Below are 21,879 nucleotides of genomic sequence, written 5' to 3' on the forward strand. Positions count from 1 at the left end.
GTTAATTTCAGTAAGGGTAAGCATGTGATGTTTTCACAAAAGGTTTAGTTGCGCCTCATTGTAAGCATGTGTTAAGGCGATTAACATTTCACAATCATTTCACTGTAATTGTATGCTGTGTAATTTATTTGTTTATTTCTTTAAAAAAAAACAGAGACGTCATCAATATGACTGGCGCAACAGAGTCAAGCGACCAGTTTTACAACACTGTTCTCGCCTTGACCTAAAAATAACCAAGGTTGGGACCAGTCTAAACATGTACTCTCTAACAACACCGTAGTGTAGATTTATTTCATATTGTATTGCTCATAACCATAAACATTGGGGTAGTCAATACAATACCCATCATATCATGATCTATCTTGTAAATATTTCACAAATTTGTAATTAATATAGTGTGAATAAAAGTTTTGAAAACTAGTTTAGTGACGTCACAGCACATGCGTAGTCACTCTGTTTCATACTGTGGATTTGTAACACACGTTTCGGCACCCGCCTCACACTCTCAGCAACTAACTAGTTACCCATTTTTTGTCGGGTGGAACACATCTATTAGCTTGAATGAGCGGTGAACTCTTGAACTTGAAGGAAGGATTCGGTAAGTTACATTGGAAAGACTGAAGATAAACTAAAGGAAGCGTTTTCTCAATCTTTGCGATTCAAAATGGCGTCGTTTTGTGTTGTGAAATGTAGGAAGTGAAGTTGGCATATTCTGAATTTCAACACAGTAACACGTGTGTATTATCTTTGTATTTGAGCTTACACAACAGTTTAGTTAATTTTAAGGTTGATAATCAATTCGATAACCTTTAACTATTTCAATCTGCATCTTTACTGTGTGAAGAAATTTATTGCGTCGGTTGAGAGGAGAGTGTTTATAAGGTCATGAAGGCTTTAAGTTATTCACTTGCAATGTTGAGGCACTATGCATTAACTGATATGTAGTCCGTACATGTACATCAATCTCTGCCTTGGACGACATGGGCGACTCATGATGACACTATGCCCCCCAACAAACTAAAGCTGGGTAGTTGTCGGCACGGGCACTACAGATCTGTACACCAGATGTATAGTATGACTCTATTATTGTGGTATCGGTAAATCTCATAATCTACATCAAAATGTTCACTTTTGCAAAACTAAGAACAATATTTTATCACGTCGAAAATAGGATTGGTTTGCTATATCATGGCAAAAGATACACATTGACTTGTTTACAATATTTCTAGAATGTTTTTGAAGTGGAATTACCCCTGCTTCCCTTCTAAATTGGTAAGAAAAGAATCCACTTGTTCGGACGATGTCCTTTGACCCGACCTTCGTATGAATAGTGATAATGCATAATCCAAAAGAGGAAGTGATGTAAAAAACATAATCCACACATATCACACACTAAATTGATACCGCAATAATACAGAGTTGCCCGTCCTTGAGTCTCCAACGACGGGTACTTTGTTTACCTAACTTGGTTAAGAAAATCAGCATCAATAGATCCTAATTGATGTCATAAAGGTTGAATAAAGAACAAGAAACATTTTGTATATGACATACTTAATGTGTTAGTAAGCGTTCACCATTACGATCCATTAAAGATGATCCACAGTGACAATATAGCGTACGATGCTACCCCAGCCACAATCAGAATGCAGAAAGGTACCCTAAGGATTGGACGAGTCCATATTATGAAAGTGGTTCAAGTACAATTCACAAGATAAGAGCTGGATAATGCTGTGCATCGCAGACTATTAGAGTAATGTATGCAAGTCCCTTGGTTTTTATAAAGCACACTTGAATGCATCTTTTACAATAGTAAGACAGTTCCTGTCCTTTTATGGAAAGGAAATACGAAGAGAAAAATAATAACGTGTGTTCTGTTGAATTTTACCACGGTTTAACACCCTCCAGGATGTGGTGTTAGAGTAAGTGTTCAAGGAACTGTTAAGTGCAATGCGGCCTGTGACAGAAGGGACTCATCTGTATTCTGATTTTGGCTAGGGTACATTTCTGTATACAGACACATACCCGGGGTGCATTTATACATACCTGTTGTACCAGTGCCAACAAGGTGAAATTATGTGACCTAATGTGTGCTAAACTATTCTTGAGCTGTGTTTGCTTCATAAAAAGTGGTTATGGCTTTGTCAGCTGTTCCTTTTGTCACTAGTATGAATCATGAAACTTTTGGATTTATCATCATACTATTTGCTTTATCTGATTGGCCATAAATTGTAATCTATTCTCAAGAAGTCAACTATTGGTTATAGAAGTCGCATCACAGTCAATTTCATTATGAATTCTTTAGATTTCTTGGAAATTTGCTTTGTCAAATGGGAAAAGCTCTAGTACAGATGTACATACTACATGTGTGATATGCTCAAGGACTTCGTTTAAGTAAATGTCCAAGAATAAGTAAATGCCCAAGAATATTATACATCTTTTGCCAGTTTAAAGAATTTACTGAAGAGTTGGAACTTGCATAAACCAACTGAATCAAGATGTTTAGAGTGTGTCCTGGAGATGGTAATGGAGGAGGATGATGGGAGTTTAATACACAATCACAATGTACAGAGGATATTTGCCATTTCACAGTGCCTTCTACATGGTTCTTTGCATGCATAGTCATCGTTAGAAATTAAGCAAGAATGACCATGGAAGTTGGTGAAAATAATTGAAAGAAAATGTGTTTATAGTGTTCCTTAAGCATTTGTGATTCTAATATTATAAGTTAACAAAATTCAGCTTGAAGTTTGCAGTTGCCAGTTGAAATTACCCTACTGTTTTTCATGATTTTTAAAAACATTTTCCCTTTCTAAGTCAAGATTAGGGGGCACGGGTGGCCCAGTCGTCTAAGGCGCCGCGATTCGCTGTGCAGGGTTGCGTCCCATGGGCATGCCAGAAACCTATGGTTGTGGGTTCGAATCCTGGTTTGCCCTGATTATGTTTCTAGATTTGTCAGCACCATACCCGTCCTCGTGGGTTTCATCGAAGTGGTAAACGTCTGAGACCTGCATCACTTCGGGCTTTCTTCCCACAATAAGCTGACACGCCGTGATATGACTGGAATACTGTTAAAAGCGGCGTTATACCCAACTCACTCTAAGTCAAGATTACTGTTAATTATTTTTCAAAAGTACATTAATACAAACATAATGAATGTATCATATTGTATGTTACTATTTGTGTCTTTCTTCATGTAAGTGCAAAAACAGGTCAGATTGAATTTCTACACAGAATTATGGGATTTGCTGCGTAGGCAAGAGGCCACCCTGACTGACATTAATTTTGTCTTTTGATATTCTGTATAATTATGAAAATGTAATTCAAGGTTGTGAAAATTAAGTACTTTGGACCGAACTTCCAGACCTTGCATACCTCATAAAAATCTTATGATGCTTATATTAACACATTGCTTTACCTTACAATTTCTAGTCTGGAATCTGTCCAGAACAGAGTGGCCTTCTTTCCACTGGAGTGATAGTTGCACTGCTAAATTGAGTAAATCAGCTGTGGGATGTGGTTAACATTAACATCTTACTTCAGTTGAAGTTGCCGTGAAACTATTTGCTGTAAGGCAAAATTCTATATTCATATATCAGCCACTACTGACATGAGTATGTATTGTGTAGTTTTATTGAGAGTATATCACTTATATTATGTCTAATTTCACTTGTTGATAGGTTAAGCTAGGACTTGCTAATTTTTCTTAAAAGTTTTGTACCAATTTCAGGTTTCAATCAAATATTTAAATTTTTATACCTCATTTTCGAAAACCTATACATGAAGACCTGGGTAAGAATAGGTCTTCAGCAACCCATGCTTGTCGTAAGAGGCGACTAACGGGATCGGGTGGCCAGGCTTGCTCACCTGATTGATGCATGTCATCTTATCCCAATTTCGTAGATCGATGCTCATGTTAATCACTGGTTTGTCAGTTTTGAAGCCGTCTCCTGTAGTAGGTATTATGGTATGCAGTGTGTAATGTAACACATGCCAGCTTTCGTTAATTTGGAGACATGGTTTATATGGTTAGGCCTCACCGTCACCTGTTGAGGGGATCCACTTATATATATCCATCAAGGGCTGTGGATACCTCATATGAACATGTCTATACACCAAAATGGTCGATAGGTTGGGGAGTCAGGATGACAGAACATCACAAATCGTTAAGCACAGCTCTACCACAAAATGATATACAGTGTTTTGCCAGCGTGAGCTGTCACCCCCAGATTCAATGATCTTGAAAATGACTCTTATTTAAGGTAATTTTCTTCAACTAAAATCACTGATCTTACAGTATCTCTACATCAATCCAGAGCTCTAAATAAGCTGCAATATTAACATAAAATATGCATTAAATAACCATAAATGAGCAGACAAATTAGATCTCGTGTGTCAAATAAGCAACAAAAACTATAAATACTCTATTCAAATAAATCTAATGTGACATTACATCTACCAGAAAAAACTATTGCGTGTCAGCAAATCACAAAAATTAAATAAATAAATTACAATGAGCACAACCTGAGCGACAAGCAAATTTAAATACTGATAGATTCCAGTTGAAAATGAATTGTGCCTAGTCAGTGTATCTTTAACAGTTGCTAATTGGTGCTTCTAAGATAGTCCAAATGGCTTCCCAGAAAGGTCACTGCAAGCAGATGCAAACAGGTCAAAACAACATTAACAACAAAATTTGCAGGGATTAACTGTTAAAAAGAGTTTTTCATGGTAAAATACTTAAATATGAAGAAGCAGGTTGTGAAAAACACTGCATTCCCTCTAAAAATTTTGGATGACCAATTAAATAAAACCCATAGGTAAAATACCCCAAAAAACAAAAGCTGGTGAAATCTGGCAATCATTATGCTGGAATGCTTGGGTTCGACAGAAACATGATTGTGGGTTCAAATCCTGGTCCTCCCCGATTAGGTGGTAAGTGTCTGACACCTACATAACTTTTGTCTTTCCTCGCACTGTTAGCTGTTCAAAGTGGCCTTGAAACCAACTTGCTCACCCTCAGGTCAACATTGTAATTCCTGAAGCCTCAGTTTGATAACTGGATGATATTTTGGTATTTTTCCTTAAATAGATTGAGAATATTTTGGATACATGATGGCTATTGTTTCAACTATTGGAATTGTTAGGAGCCTACAAGCATTCTCACAAAAAAAAAAGATTTTTCTTCCCGGTAAGAATTTGAGAGCCGATTGAGTTCAAGTATTGGAAATTAATGCATGTCCAAATTAATGACTTCTGGTGTCCCCTGTCGTGATATTGCTGGAATATTGCTAAAAGCGGCAAAAACTCAAGTGAGATAGGTTTACATCTTTAGGAATACATATGGAGAATATTATCTATTTCAAAATGTTTATTTTAACTGGTTGTATTTTGAATTTCAGCTCCTTTAGCTTCTGAATTCGATGATGCTAAATTTGGTAACCAGGCGAAAGATGCCCTGATCCACATCCGAATACAACAACGTAACGGCCGGAAGACTCTTACAACTGTCCAGGGCATCAATCCTCAGTACGACTTCAAGAAAATTGTCAAAGCCTGCAAAAAGGTGTGAAAATTATCTGCAAGGATGTCATTTGTGTGTGCATGTGTTATTTGACAGTGGAACTGTTTTTTAGGTGTCTCCAAACAAGTTTGTAAGGCTATAATATTATCCATCTAATATTGTATAACAATGAGAAGAGGAGTTTAAAAGTTCCTAATTAAGAGAGGTGCGCATTATTACTGGAACACCACAATATGAAGTACTAATGAATATGTAATGAATGACACTCATTCCTGTGATTGAAGAAGCAAAACTATACACTTCCAGTTTCCTGTATTGAATGTCTGATGCATGCATTGTGACCATAGAAACATGTAACAAAATAACAGACAATTATGAAATTGTCAAATCTAATGGAAAACTTTATTTTTATTCATGTTCATAACAAATTACAGATGAAAACAATTTATGCAATACCGTATATCGCTGTGTATATATATTTTGGTATGTATCAAAATCATGAATAATTTTTGCAATAAATTACAATATGAAAGTCAGGCCAGTACTCATTGTTATGAAGCATTCCAAAAAAGTACTTTTGGCCATCATGTTTACTGTCTAGCAAGGAGGTTATGATTTTGAAATCTTCAAAGATTTTATCAAAGCCTGCATATCAAATCCGTCATTTGAGGTAGCGCTCCCAACTTGTACAAGGCAAGCTGCTTCTTTGACCAGGAAAAGTAACTTTTTAAACTAAGTTATGAATCTTGCTTGTAGATGGTTATGATCCATATCTTATTGTCATGGTCATGTGTGCAGGAATTTGCCTGTAACGGCACAGTAGTGGAGCACCCAGAGTACGGTGAGGTTGTGCAGCTACAGGGTGACCAGAGAGAAAACATCAAGAGCCTGCTGTGCAAGTGGGGCCTTGCCACTCAAGATCAGGTCAAGGTATGCTTGACACAGACGTTATATATTGTATCACAAATACATGGTTCACACATAATTTCAATTCAGTCATTCTGACCAATAATTACTATTGAAACAACTTTGTACTTGAACCTTTTGATGGTTTGTTAATTTGGATATACAGATCAAAGCATTCTGACACATGAGTGTAGAAATAACCTGGTAAATCTGTTTGAAACTACCTTTGTCTTACTTTTTATGCTTGAAAGGTTCTTAAATGTATTGTCTCTTTGTTTATATGAACCATGTTATTGCAGGGTTTATGCTTTTGAAATATATAAAATACTTAATTAGCTTTTGAATAATGCATATTTTGAAGTTCTGCTGTTTTTGTACATCAAATTTTTACTTTGTTTACTTTCAGGTGCACGGTTTCTAGGCCCTCTCACCAGACCAATGTTGCCATTGTGAACACTCATTTGTTTTAACTCGCCTTGTGATGCTAGTATTAACCCTGTTTTTTAGGTAACCATGTATTTACTTCTAGTCGACAACTTCCTTTCTGTTACCTACCACCTCTGCTGGTATGACTAACTTTGGGCAGCAGACATGAAGCCAAGGTTAAGTGACATTTTCTCAAGCAAGAACCATGTTTGTGGCAAGTCCACCTGAAGCTTATGTATATCATAGAAAGGAGAGCTCAGCCATTGTCAAGACTTATTCCTGCAGTGAAATGGCCATTCATGTTTGAACATCAAAAGCCCTATGCCAGTTTACAACTCTATGCCTTTTTAATAGATCACTCAATTGTATTACTTTGTCATCAATAATAAAGATTTTTATAATGACTTTAATCTTTGTTATTTTATAGATTTTGAATGCAGTGACATCCAGGTTGCATGTCTCTTTAAGGTTTTTGTTAACATGCTAATCAAATCCACACTCTGGCGCAGTGGTGACTCAGCATAACACCACTGCCACAGGCTAATTTGCATATCACGTGACAGGACTTTTTTCTTGTTTGTAAACAAATGCGCTTTTTAAGAAATCAGTATAGAACGGACTTAAGCAAGTATTTGGGGAGATTTACATGTTGTTTTGCAAAATTATATAGATATGCCCCTACAACCGCGACATGAGTTGCATGACAATATATATTTATACATCAAAGTGACGGTATCGCTAGCTCTCCGTTGGGTTTCGATGACAGCACGTGGAGCCGGACAAGCAATGTAAACATAGGATAACTAAGCAAAAGCATGTAGATGTTCACGTTTTAGGATACTTTCCAAATGAACCGTAACCATTTTTTTACATTTGTTTATCACTATGTGAAAGTTTGTCAAAAATGAAACGGATGAAAAGCGTATGCAATATCTTGAATGGACTGTGAAAGATGTGACGAATTGTCACATGGCGGTGGCCTGTGACAGAGGTACTATGCTGGCTGCCGGCTGCATGGAACTCTGGGTAGGAGAGTGAATCAAATCCTGTCAAATCTGATTCAGTTATTTTTTTGTACAGGTATATGAAAAGCATTTTGGGGTTGTAACCAAATAAACAGGTGTGTTCAATCAATGGTCTCTCTACATAAGTGTATTTTTTATGTAAAATATTGGAATACAGTATTTGACTTCCAATGTGTGCGTAATACATGCACCCAGTGAACTTAGATTTTTATTTACAACATGAAGACGTGAGCACACAACAGAGGAAGTAGCATGTCAACAAATCCGTATTGAAGTATGCAAGTTAGTCCTGTTAGTCTGGCTATAAAAGTGTTCATTGTGTATCTGGACCTAAGTTTGCGTTTCCACTATGCGTTATTACTTTTATCCAAGATCTAATTCAATTATGTTTACATTAATTTCGACCAAATCATGTATGAACTGATTGGCAAATCAAATCAACTCGCCATGAACTAGCCTTGAAACCAACATTGGTCAGTAGAGATACAAAGTCTTTGGTCTTCCTATCTTTATTTTATTTTATTTTCAGTTATGATATTGGTTATGACATTAGGTATTTTTAAAACTAAATATCGCCCATAGATCAGGGAGAAAATGTGTGAACAGCTGATAGCTATTTCCGGCTTATTTTAGGAGAGAAATGCACAATTGATCTTCATCTATGCATATGAAACATTGTCCAGCATGCAGTACACAAATATCACTGAATTTGTATATCATCATGTCTGGTTACGTTATATCATAAATCTCATGTTTTCATTAACCAAATTTGCAAATGACAAAACAAGCACACAAACAACTATTGAAACTACAAGCTATGTTGGATTGCAGTGTTAAGTATTGTAGCATTTCACTGCTGGGGTCGTGTTCGAGGAATGTTTAAGGATTTTTATATTTTTAAACGGAAATCGAAACATGCGGTGGACTGATGATGCTGGTGTGCCTGAGAACCAAGATTTCGTTTTTGCCTAATCTTTAACATGGATATGTCTGTCAATGTCCATGAAAAAAATAGCATTAGAAACATGATTTAGCAATGATAAAAAGTGCACAGGTCAGTGTTCACAAAATGTACACTGAAGTTCCTTAAATCGTACATTCTTTTCTTTGTTTTTTATTTTTTAATGCCACACTCAGCAATCAAGACCAGACTGGACCAGACAATCCAGTTATTGATATGAACATCGATCCAAGAAATTCGGATATGATAACGTTCATCAACCAAGTTAGTGAGATTGACCACCCCATCCCATTAGTGGATTCTCGCAATAAGCATTGGTTCCTTAAGACCTAACTGGATCATCACGTATCACACAGTCTAGTAGTATTTGTGAACACCACATTCAGCATTGTTCCAGCAAATCTGTGATCTGTAATGACAGACCAGACAAACCTTTGCCCTATATTATAGCAGTCTCATGCCATCTGCATAAATCGATCAAGATGCCTTGTGCAACCAGATTAGGTTGCTGGGGACCGATTCCAATACCGTAGTACTGTCAGTCCAGATGAACTAAAACTAAGACACACATTGTTTTTTTGGTTGGACATACTCACAAACACAATAACCATAAATAAAAACATTATTCTGTGAAATCAAGTTTTCTCAAGTCATTCAATTTCCATTCCAATCTTCAGGCTAATGGTCAACAATTCTCAACCCCCTTTCACCTCTTCAATAAGGAGATTTGAGGGTTTCTTTATGAAATTATTATCTTCAGCTTTATTTCAGGGACTATTTTTTCCACACAGTAGGTCCATAATTACTTCCACAGTTAAAGGGGCTTAACTCTGCAATGACTAAAGTGTTTCGAAGAGGAAGTCTGTTCCTTGTGAACCAGGCATTTTCTGTGGTCTTTATCAATACTAGTACTCAAAGAAAAAAAAGAATTCTGATCATATAAATTTATTAATTATCATGATATGGAATATGTGTCCTTATTGGCCTGGCTAGACTGGTCAATATTTCCTTAAATCATGTTTCCCTCTCAAATGGCAATACATTTTCAACAGTTAATGAAATATTTAGATTGTTAACATTTTAGCTTGCTCATAACCCACTGTCATCAATGGCATTGATTCAGAATCTTCACTATAGACAAAACCAAAACGCATTTTAAATTATTTAACCTTTTTAATCATTGTTAATTTGAGTGCCTTTTGCGCATTCTGGTGTGGATGTTTTTCTTCAATATAAAGACGAACCCACGGGTGAATAAACAATGCAACCTATAACACCCTTTTTTCGCCTTTTGGATCAAACCGACAAAACCTGGTTGGCGTGACCTGCTGGTCCTATATCCCAAGTTTGTCCGAGAGAAAAAAAATGGTGGACCATAATGTGACTTAAGTGGTTGACCTTGACCGCTTGGGGCGTTGAGGGATCATGGTATTAATGTTCAAAGCTGGAATAATAGTTAGCATGTGCATTAAACTACAATCGTATTGCTGCACATGCATAATCGTGGCTTATAGTTATTTTAACTTATTTAAAGTGTTTGTTTTGGTACAAGGTGTGAGGCTCCTTTCTAGTGTCCACAGCCGTAAAAATGTAGGAATTTTGCTACAAGCTTGAAAATCAACACGATAAAACAAGTTTCCTTTGCGTCTCAGTTAATCGGGTAGGGCGTCTGAATATTCCACAGAGTGTGAAATGAGGTCACACATTGACGACTCCGTAGGGGAATCGTGGTCCCTAGCAACCTAGGCTTGTGAGAGGCAAATGCGAGTATCGGGTGGTCAGGTTTGATTACTTTGTTGATTGCGTGTTCTTGTATGGCTGTAGCAATGCAATGATACTCCTAATATCAATCACAGATATGTCTCGTCGATTACTTTGAGAGACCGCCGTCATATACAGCTGCAATATTACTCCGTGAGAGTTCACAACAAACAATCGCTACTTTGACACACTTGCTTTGTTTGCAATTAAGAAGGTATGGATGATACAAAAAATATTTTCTCTTTCAGCCGTTAACCCTATCACTCGTACATTCTGTATGTCTGTGAGTGTTAGTCCAAACAAATCCTTTGTAAAGAGGCGTGTCTTCTGTTTGCGGCATAAGACGATGTTTACGTCGCTTGGCAATAACAGTAAACAACGCATGATAAAAAACCTGATATCGACAAGTTAAGGGAGATAACCCCGCCTGCTTCTCTTGTAGGTACGAGGGCGGCAGATCGGTTGACCTGTCAATTTCACGTAGAGGCAGATCCAAAGAATGCTATTGTATTGTAAGGGAGTTGGTCACGTCATTAATGTTGTTGACACAGTAACAGTCGGCGGACTTGGTTATTGACCAATCGTTGGACCATTATTTCAGAAGAGCGTGTGCATCTTCAAAATGAGAGTATATATACTTGAACATTGAACGAAACTTCAGGAAAAGAATAAGAAAGCTGGCTCTCATGTACAGAAAAGTTGCTTGTTCTCGTTTTGACGGGTATCTTGTTGTGAAATACTTTCAGCAATGATCTCTGAATACAACTCGCTCACTCTAATTAAATTGTTTTTATATATTAATCGTACATGTTATACCTTTGTGTCCGTGAATATTAATTTTAATCTGTCAGTAAATATTTTGGTTGTTAAATTTAACCCTCTTACAACATTCGTTCACGAGTTCCACCTTACAAGAAGAGCACAGACAGCTGTATGCATGTGGGATTGCCCCGTGGGGAGTCAAGATTAGAATAGGTATTTCAGCAACCATGGTCGTACGAGGCGACTAGACGTAGATCGCCCCGGTCACTTGGTTGACAGCGTGTCACCGTGCTCCGTCTTGGATCGTTGCTCACAATATCAATCACAGGCTTGTCTTGTCCAAACTCGATTTTTTCACAGGCCGCCGACATATAACTTGATTATTGCTGAGAGCGGCATAAACAACAGGCAAAACTCGCATCAACATCCTCAGTCAACTATTTCCTTTGAAATATGCCATGAATTTGTATCGTGTCAAAGGTGGAAGTCATATTTGTATCATTTCCAGAAATTGTTCCAGCTGATATAATCATATCTATCATACAAAACACTTCAGAATTCAGATAACAAAATGAATCGTGTCAGTTGAAAAGTTTCTACATTGAACGCAGCCGAGATAACATGTTGAGTGACAATTGCATGAGTCAAATATCACCATGGACACGGATGTAACAGTTATATTAACCTGACGCGAAATTGTGAAGATGACAGATATATTTCACCATCACAACACGGACCACTCGCCCAGCATGTCAGCAACCTCGATGCACCTCTGCTTTGTTTGTTGATAACGCCATCTCTCTCTCTCTCTCTCTCTCTCTCTCTCTCTCTCTCTCTCTCTCACACACACACACACACACACACACAGCGACCAACGCACCGTACAATGTTCGTAATAACTATCAAATTAACTGCTCGTATTGACAATGTACTGGAAATCCACCAAATAAACTGAAATGTATATATGACTGGCGTGTGACGTGTACACATGCTGCACACAAATTCAAATGCCAGACATTTATTTAGATGATGATTGTATGAATGAAGACGTCCTGGGCTTCAGGCTTGTTTTTTAGGGTATGTGCACAACCGATGACATGTGATTCATTCAGCCGACATGCGTTTTGGGGACTTGCCTGTTGACACGTGTACACGAAATCCTGTCTACAGTGCAACATCAATCTGATTGACAGCTGCTGCATGGGTCACATGATGAAATACACCAGCATTGATTCATTCGCGTGTTCCGTCTATCTGTAGCTTTAATGTAAATACACGTGTATATTCTGTATATGGCTGTATGTGCTCATTTCATTCATCGTTAATTTTGAAAATATGAAAATATCACATTCAAGCAGTCGTTGACCATTTAATATTAGTACAAATGGAACTGCTCATTTCATATGAAATATTAACCGCCGAGCAAAATTAAGTACACGACCCATGTTTGGTTTTGGCTGAAAATGAAACAAACAAGAAATGGTTATTCGATGGCGATACGGGTAACATAGGCGATATTACCATTCATTGTGTCAATGAGTATCTCATAACTAAAACACCTTCAATAGCTGAAGGGGCGGTGGGGTAGCCAAGTGGTTAAAGCGTTCGCTCGTCATGCCGAAGGCCCGTGTTCGATTCCCCACATGGGTAGTGTGAAGCCCATTTCTGGCGTACGACGCTGTGATATAGCTGGAATATTGCTGAAGGCGGCGTAAAACCCAAATCACCCACACTTTGCCTCACAAATACTACTGGAATGCGTCGCTTATAGGACTACAATGTAAGTTAAAGTTTTACTTACACCCGAAGAGCCGTTGAACGGTGAAAGATCTTGCGTGGAAAAAGGAGTTTTGACAAGCACGAATATATATATATGGTATTTCCACTGACATTTGGCATATATAGAATTGCAGAGTGCATGGTGAACAAATGTTACGTCCGTGACCTCTGGCGTTTATATACCTATACAGAGGCGCGGATATTGATGAAATAAATACGAAATTTTAGTATTTTGGCTTCATTCTGATTGGTAGTTGACGGCAATCGTGCATTGTTTTCATTGCTTGCGAAGCGGCCAGTGGCGTCAAATCAACGCATTGTCGCAAAAACATAAAGATGACATATTCTATTGTTTATGACGTCAACGTCCTTCCAACAACAAATTGACTAAACTTGGCGCACTTGCACAAAGCGATCACAGTCCTACGATTATCGTAAGTCCATGTATGAGTCTCAGTGTTGAAGATCAATGTATAAAACATGCTTAGTTGCAAGTGGACACTGATGTTTTAAATTGTGATCTGGAAACGTTTTATCAGAAAATGTTTTTGCAATACATGTCGCAACCGGGAATGGAAGGAACGACCAAAGTGTCACCGATCGTCAAAAATTAAATTACCTCCCTTTGTTCACACTGCTTTTTTTTAGACAGCACCAGAGAGCTTCACAACAAAATGAACGACAAAATCAGACTCATGATATGCCGATTCGGTGTAGTAAGAAATAATTTCAAAATGTATTTTTACACGTGACAATAAAAACGATGTCAGGCTCTCCCCCTAGCGGACAAATCAAACAAGAATGTGCAGCCTCGAAATGCACGAGCTTTGCCTGTCGTGTGGGCAATGGTATGTCAATAGAATTCAACAGCCGATTTCGCTTGAATTCACGATGAAATACGAAAGGCCACGTCGACAGGTATGTGAACTATCCAAATATCAATTGAATGATGAGTAAGACTTCCGCCCGTTTCCCCCCTCCAAACTTTATATAATAAAAAGGATTTGGCGGCTATGCATAGGAGATATTACTAAAGGAAATAGTTTACCTCAGTCTGGGTATATTTCACACCAAACGGCGCATAACAACTAATGTGTGATGTTTCTGTTGGGAAACATGACGAGTTCTAGAGATTTGTGCAGTTTTTAATGATCTTTTTACACAAAATCATCACCTTCTATCAACACCTTATTCGAGAATATCGTTTTCTCCAAACAAATGAAAATCGCCTTTGGATGGGTGTTAAAATAGTCCCGGCTTAGTGATGCTGAGGACATTCACGCATTCGAAAATGAATGTTTATCCCCGACCTTGTGTTTTTTACAAAATACAAATGAGGTAGAATTAAAAGTGGATCAATTCGGAAGTTATACACACAGTTGAACACCATGTCAACGTCCGTTTGTCGAGAATATGGTCTCCTCCCATTAGTAAGACAGCCCAGTTGTGAGACACAATGTCATACCTGGTTGCACATGTTAATCAGGTAATTAGCCCCTGTCATGGAAATGGATTTGCCTTATAGACAAAAGAAATGACTCAAGATGCTTGATACCCTCTTTTACTTTATTTCATTCAACATTTTAATTCATCCATCCCTTAAATCCATTGTTTTAACATATTCGCTACTTCGTTCAGTTAAAGTTAATGTCACAGTTCACATCACATCACATCACACTGACACAACTTTAAACCATCTTCAGAAGTTCATTCAACAGCATCCAAGAACTGGCGTAGTGTCTTGACACCTTGGGATAGCTGATCCTTCAGTCTGGAAAGTCGATTGTCAATCTCCTTGTACACACGCTTTTTTGCTGGTGGAGCTGCACCTAGGTCTAACTGAGATAGCTTGGTCTTCTCAGATTTGTCAATGTTCTTGATGATATCGATGAACCTGTAGAGATTAGGATGACGATGATTCAGTGGTGCATTGAGGCGACTGTGGAAACCCTCCAGGTTCCACAGCGAAAGAGGGAATCCGGCTTCATAATCCACCCAGTTTGTGACTATGTAGTCGTTGAATTCGTCAGCATTCGGTACATCGGGAGACTGGTTCATGGAGTCAATCCATGCATCCTGAACCTGTTGAAGAGGCAGCAAAGGCAAGGCAGCAGCTCGTCGGATCCACTGTTCCACAGAGGGGTTATCTCTGTATCCAACAGCAAGACCAAGCTCCTGTGTTTTCCGCCAAATCGCCTGGGAAAAGTTGAAGAAACACCCCTTGATGTCTGAACCTTGAGGACCGGAGGGATCTAATGGCAGCAACTTCAAAGTCCACCTGGAATGTCTCTGGGTTGAATGGTTGGTTCAATAGTTGTTGGATGTGGACCTTCAACTGAGCAAAGAAGCGTTGGTAAGTTGTTGTCCGACGATCAGGCATCAATGCGTAGATTAGGGGATAGGTAATGCTTCCTTTCCGTGCATGCAGTATGTAAAGCTGATTCCAAAGATCGGGGCAGGCGGAGAAAGTACCATCCATGTAGACAATGGAAGCTGACATGAGGACTCTAAGCTGATCATCAGTTGCAGATACCAGCATCTTGTCTTATTCACCGTTGGCAAAAATGGGTCTCTCTCCAGGGTGCTGCAATGTCGACTTCAGCTCTGATTTTAGGGAGTTTCGGGATGGTGTGACTGCGGTGTCTGTACATGACGCTGCCGACTGAGCTGAAAGGGGGAAATATAGCTGCAGCCTCCGGATCATGTCTCAAGACCTCGTTGTAGAGGGCTGGCATAGGAGTGGTTGGTTCTTCTCTTGCTCTCACACATATAACGTTAAAAAATGGTGTCCAACAAAATTGACAGTTCCTTGGCTGCTGGGATAAGAAAGGATGATATTACAATGTTTTACTTAGATACTTTTATACATGTTTTAATGTACATACGATGTCTCATAAGCCTGTAAAGGCTGGGTGCAATAATGTTGATAATTGTTTATATTGTATAAACTATATGTTATTTGCACGTGACATCTTAATAAAATATTTTCTCTTTCTCTCTCTATTAATTAATCCGCTAATCATGGGCTGTGACCATTGTTAAGTGGGTAGACTGGCTGTGTTTGTTTAATCAATCCCACCTACTCCACTGTCTTACAATGAGTGTTTCGCTAATGGGATGTCTTACTAATGGGATGTAACCGAGAATATATCCTAATTTGGAGCTGTGACCCTGAACCATTTTTCTCGTTTCTTAAGTTCCACCATAACTTTCATATGATGTCCGCACTTTAAGCTGTGAAACTTCATCCGGCTACCTCTACCTCGATTTTAAAAACAAACATAACCCCTGGCTATAGATGTATTAACTCAGGGTTAGGTTAGGGTTGTCTTACTTTCTTGTTTAACGCCGCACTCGGCAATATCACAGCTATATGGCGGCGGTCTGAAAAAAAATCGATTCTGGACCAGAAAATCCAGTGACTGACATGAGCATCGATCCACGCTATTCGGTTACGATGCCATGCACCAACCAAGTCAGTGAGCCAGACCTCCCGATCCCGTTATTAGCCTCTTACGACAAGCATGGGTTGCTGAAGACCAATTCTACCCCTGATCTTCACGTGTCAAGTTTAGGAGGGTTACTGCTTGGTAAAATATTTCGGTTTATGCCCCTGTTGCGTCATTTAGGAACCCCACCCCCGTCCAACCACTGCCTTCGTACCAATTTTGGGATGGACTGAAACTGGAAATATATTATTTTGTGCGGTCATTGTTAAGTATGGAAAATTTCAGCACGCGGGAACTGAATATATACATAATAGCGATCGTAAGGATAAATTACAGCATATATACATGCCCAACCTCGAATATCCATTCTGTATTATGCTTAACATGTAAAGTAATGGGTGTATAATACAATCGATAATCGCAGTATGGTAGTGTGTATATATGTCTGGTCATACTCTTGTTTACATAATATTATTCCTCTCTTCGTCATTCCATGACCTGGAGCAGGACCCCTTTCGGCGCGCCATAATCCAAAATGTTTGTGGGTGTCGCTAAAGCGGCAACGTCATAGGTTAGAATTGGTCTTCAGCAACCCATGCTTGCCGTTAGAGGCGACAGTGCTTGTCGTAAGAGGCGACTAACGGGATCGGGTGGTCAGGTTCGCTGACTTGGTTGATGCATGTCATCGTATCCCAATTACGTACATCGATGTTCATGATGTCAATCACTGGATTGTCAGATTCGATTATTTACAGACTGCAATCATACAGCTGGAATATGTTTGTGTGCGGCGTTAAACAACTAACAAGTTCGGTCTTTCCTCTGACATTCGCATGGTGGTATGTAACTGAAGTATTTTTCAAAGCCATTAACTCCCTCATATGGGGTATAAATACAATGCTGTATATTGTACAACTGTTTTCCGGGACTTGCCTGGTCCAGGTTCAGTACCCCTTGGCTTGCTTTCTGGATGATGTATATTAATGTGAGAGCAGGGGCGACCCAATTGTTTCAGGTGTCGTAATTTGCAGAGTTGTGTCCCGTTGCTAACCAGGCTCTCATGTGATCGTGAGTTCGAATACCACATTAGCCGATTGCGATAAGTAGATTTGGTTGTCATCTCCACAGCCGTGCGCCTGGGTTTCGTACACGTAAGTGGTAAATGACTTGGACTTTGGGCATGCCGTGCTATAACTAAAATACTTTTCAAAGCGGCATTAAACCCAACTCACTAATATAATTATATAGTTATAGCTAAAACGGCACCGATTGGCGAAAACGGTACCTCGACTAAAGCGAAAACGCACCATGCCACTGAACATTGGTTGTTTGTTTGTTGTTTAACGCCGCACTCAACAACATTCCAGCTATATGGCGGCGGTCTGTAAATAATCAATTCTGGACCAGACAATCCAGTGATTAATATCACGAGCATCGATCCACGCAATTGGGATCGATGACATGCATCAACCAAGTCAGCAGCCTGACCCCTCGGTCCCGTTAGTCGCCTTTTACGACAAGCATAGTCCCCCTTTACGACAAGCATGGGTTGCTGAAGACCTATTCTAACACTGAACATTGCATTAGCTATGGCATGTACATCAGTGCTGACCTTCACTTTGCAACAATGTTGCTTCTCCTTGCATGCCGTTGCATAATGTCCTGTCGTCTGTCGTCTCGGTCAACAATTTCAACCTGAAAAGTTGAATACCAAAGGTGGTCCGAACATTGTTTTAAACGTCACTTATATATTCCTGGCCAAGCAAACGTCGAGCCAAATTCAACATCCATATGTAGAAATTTAATAGAAAAGGTTTCTTTTTATGTTTAGGAGGTCAATTATGTCTTAAACAGGTGCTGTTTTATCTATTTAATATCTATTTAATATTTAATATCGAACTTAGTCTTCAGGAAAAGGGCATATTTATTTTGTTCCTTCATTGCTAGGCAAATGTACCCCACTGTTGTAATCGGATTCTGTTTTTAGTGAGAATTATTGGATGAAGCTATGAATATACTCCACGAATAACCTATTGCATCATTGCAACGTATCACCTCTCCACGTTGTGCTGGCGGTCCCGCCCCCTGAGATATGTGACCCAACTTGACCTGACCTTGAGGGGTTAACTAGAAAGCGTTATGCTTCGCGCGGGTTGTTCCAGGTTTACGTTCTAGACTGATCGTGTTAGATAATCTGAGACAGTGATGAAAATGCATTCCCCCTACTGCTAATTCCATGGTAACAAGGTTAAAATGTGACAAACTGATCACTGTGGATGGCAGTTGGTGTTTTATTAAATTTTAGGACGAGCGAGAACACCCCCAAACCATAAAAGGCCAGAGTCGGTGCGCCTTTCTCCGATAACAACACACTGCATTGTTTAATGTGGCAGTTTATACACACATATGTACAAAATGGGACAAAGAATGAATTGCTACTGTAATATAAAACGGAAGATTGTGCGATCTCTTCGACAGAAATTAAAACGGCTGATACAATGATCATGAATGCAAAATCTCATTTCGCGGAGCGCTTTCAAGCTGTAAGTGATTCGCCCTAGAACCGCATCACGCGCGCCAACAGAGTGGATCCATCCGACATATGTAATTTTTCGCACGGAAGCATAAAATTGAAAAACAATATTTTTTGATTATTAAAAGTGCTCATAATTTATATTAATGATTTTAGGTCCCATTTCGAAATTTGAAATAAAAGTAACACAACTTGACTGATTAGGGGATAATCTCGGTTGCCATGTTGGATATGTGAGGCCATGTGACTGAGTCTACACATCACTCAGTGGCAGATCAAGCTGGCTCTAGCTACCCATTTAATAGCATTTCGCCGTTATATATATAGTTAGCTATCGAAATTTCGATATTGTTAGATTCGCGGAAGTGTCCCAACTCTACATTTGCTGGAAAATATCTTTATTTATTCCAGGGAAGGTCACTTCAGAAGGTGAGTGAAATATGCTTGGAAGCGTGTTGAGTCTGGACGCCATGTTATATGCGGCGATACAACCGCAGTCACGTGTGCGATAAAAACTAGCACATATCGTTTGAAGTTAACTACAAATTACATAATAAACATGGAATTTTAATTGGTATGTATCAACCAGAAGCTGGCAAAACATTGTCATACACGTATTGTACCTAATTTTCAGTCATAGCTAACTAACATGCAGGCAGGCGTAGTCTCATCAGTATGTGGCCTAATGCAGAAAAAGTACCGTGATATTTGTCCAATATTGCAGCATTTATGAACTTGTGAGACACTTAAAGAGTGCACAGGGGGGTATTATGATTATTGTTGATGTAATATTTACTGTTCTAGAGTTCAAGATGTGTATTTCTTGAAGGCCAAGTGCGTCCCAGTGACACCCTAAATGGCTAACATGCTTTATATAGAATCCAACATGGCGGCCTCCAGTGTTTGGTGCTTGTTCGTTCAAGTTAGATTGTAGTTACCCTTAAATGTGAAGTGAAATTGGTCAGTGGTGCTCGATATCATGATAGATAGGCAAGCCAAGTGACATATCCATATAGTAGGTGCGTTATGAACTATCAAATATTCTAGACAAACCATATATACACAAATCAACATATGCAAATCACTTCCTCAAAATCTTGATTGCACAAACTTGAAATTGGACTAGAACTGTCTGTCTCCAAGTAGGCAGCTAAAAGCTTATTTCGAAGATTCATTGTGAAAGTAAGTTTTTGTGTCTGGATAACTGTAAGCTGATCAGAAGACTTCTTTAAAATAATAATGAACTTTGGCTTACAAATGGCTTGTTTTATTCATTACTAAATAGCTTATTATAACCTTTGGGTTTAGCTTTTTTAATGTGTTCTGTTCAATTTATTTAATTTGTGCTGTTCCTGTAAATATGAACTGAGGTGTGTTCCCATGAGTGCACAATTTAGATTTTGAACTGTAGGCAACTATTTGAAATGGCATTGTTACTGAACGTTCTATGAATGAACCTAATTCATATCTCGGAATATCAAAAGTGTGTGCTCCTCTACACCAAATGGGGTAGGTTGAATGTCATTTGGTGTTTGTGAGTGATTGGGGTTGGATGCCCATGTTGAAGATATTCACATTATAGGATGCTGGTTATGTACAATGGCATGGATACTTTCACATTTATCCTTCGATTCAAACACTTTGCATACTTCTACGTACACACAAATCATAAGATCAATTGATGTGAATGTCTGGTCCATTGGACTTGATAGTTGACTGACCAGATTTTGATTGATCACAAAACGAGTTACCCACTAAAGCATATCAATGTACAAGTCTTCCGACTCAATGTTAATGGTATCTTCAGGCAAGTGAATGTCTGGTTTGTGTATGATTTCTCTTTGTATTGTTATTGAGATTCTGATTTCCTTCTGATGTTACTTGTATTGTGATGCTTTTATGTCAGTTCACACCACAGTGGTAGCAGGTATGCAGGCAGTGTGATTTCTACTTGGATACATGGATACTCTAGTACCTGGGATACAGGCATCATGGACGCACCTAAAAAATATTCAGTTTGACAGGTATCCTCCGGGAGGATATTTACCTTATCACAAGGGAAAATATTCATATTGAGTGTACCAAATCTTGATTTGAAATGATGGTACCAGTTATTATGCTGACATATGAGTGCAGTGAAAAGTATCCGAGATATAGTGTTGAAAATTAGTTATGATTTCACGTTTGATCATTGGTTTGAAATGAAAATGAGGTTATAAATGAACCTATGGCAATTATGTATTCGTCATCCTTGATCAATTGGCCAATCATGCAAACTGATAACAATGTTTTGAATAGATAGTAAAGTCGGCGAGCCTGACCACCCGATCCCATTAGTTGTCTTTTACGACAAGTATGGGTTGCTGAAGACCTATTCTACCCCGGAATCTTCGCAGGTCTACTTTTCCTGTAAAGGTTGGTGTAATGAAGTTTCCCAGGTTTTTGTCAAGATGGCACTTAGCAGCTTTTGAAACTGCAATAGAATAAGCAATATGTTGTTAGTGTTAAAAGTCCAGGACTTCCAGAAAACAGCTGTGACTTGCTGAAAATATATGCAATAGATAAGCCCAATGACAAGTCCAATTGAAGGTTCCACATCAACGACATGGCAAGAGCTACTGTGAATGTAGTTTGATCCTTATAAAGGACAAGAACACCTTATGAATGTCAGTGTTCAAATGTCAAGGGTCCTTTTCATAAGATAACCCTTATTTTTGAAGTTAGGAGTGGGGCCTGTGAAGATCTGTGTTGGAATA

At 38.7% G+C, this 21,879-nt stretch overlaps 2 protein-coding genes across 2 annotated transcripts in view; both read left to right on the top strand.

Annotated features, from left to right (window-relative positions):
- Positions 1-447: 447 nt before the first annotated feature.
- On the top strand, positions 448-7,257 carry LOC139463777 (eukaryotic translation initiation factor eIF1-like). Its single transcript, XM_071245067.1, has 4 exons — positions 448-598; positions 5,400-5,563; positions 6,320-6,451; positions 6,834-7,257. The coding sequence occupies exons 1-4, from the start codon at positions 562-564 to the stop codon at positions 6,846-6,848; spliced, it is 348 nt and encodes a 115-aa protein (XP_071101168.1). The 5' UTR covers positions 448-561; the 3' UTR covers positions 6,849-7,257.
- A 12,105-nt stretch (positions 7,258-19,362) lies between these two features.
- LOC139463778 (la-related protein 4-like) overlaps positions 19,363-21,879 on the top strand; it is a 53,895-nt gene continuing 51,378 nt past the window's right edge. Inside the window, exon 1 of the mRNA XM_071245074.1 lies at positions 19,363-19,552. The gene's annotated coding sequence lies outside the window, so the exon portion shown is untranslated. The remainder of the gene's footprint in view (positions 19,553-21,879) is intronic.

The sequence above is a fragment of the Haliotis cracherodii genome, unplaced genomic scaffold (genome assembly GCF_022045235.1).
Source record: "Haliotis cracherodii isolate W230 unplaced genomic scaffold, xgHalCrac1.p SCAF_16, whole genome shotgun sequence".
NCBI classification, from domain to species: Eukaryota; Metazoa; Mollusca; class Gastropoda; order Lepetellida; family Haliotidae; genus Haliotis; species Haliotis cracherodii.

Bases quoted from the DNA above. Each gene is read 5' to 3' on its own strand.
- LOC139463777 (XM_071245067.1), top strand. From the start codon at position 562: ATGAGCGGTGAACTCTTGAACTTGAAGGAAGGATTCG. The intron at 599-5,399 runs GTAAGTTACATT...TTTGAATTTCAG, and splicing joins GAACTTGAAGGAAGGATTCG to CTCCTTTAGCTTCTGAATTC. The intron at 5,564-6,319 runs GTGTGAAAATTA...TCATGTGTGCAG, and splicing joins TTGTCAAAGCCTGCAAAAAG to GAATTTGCCTGTAACGGCAC.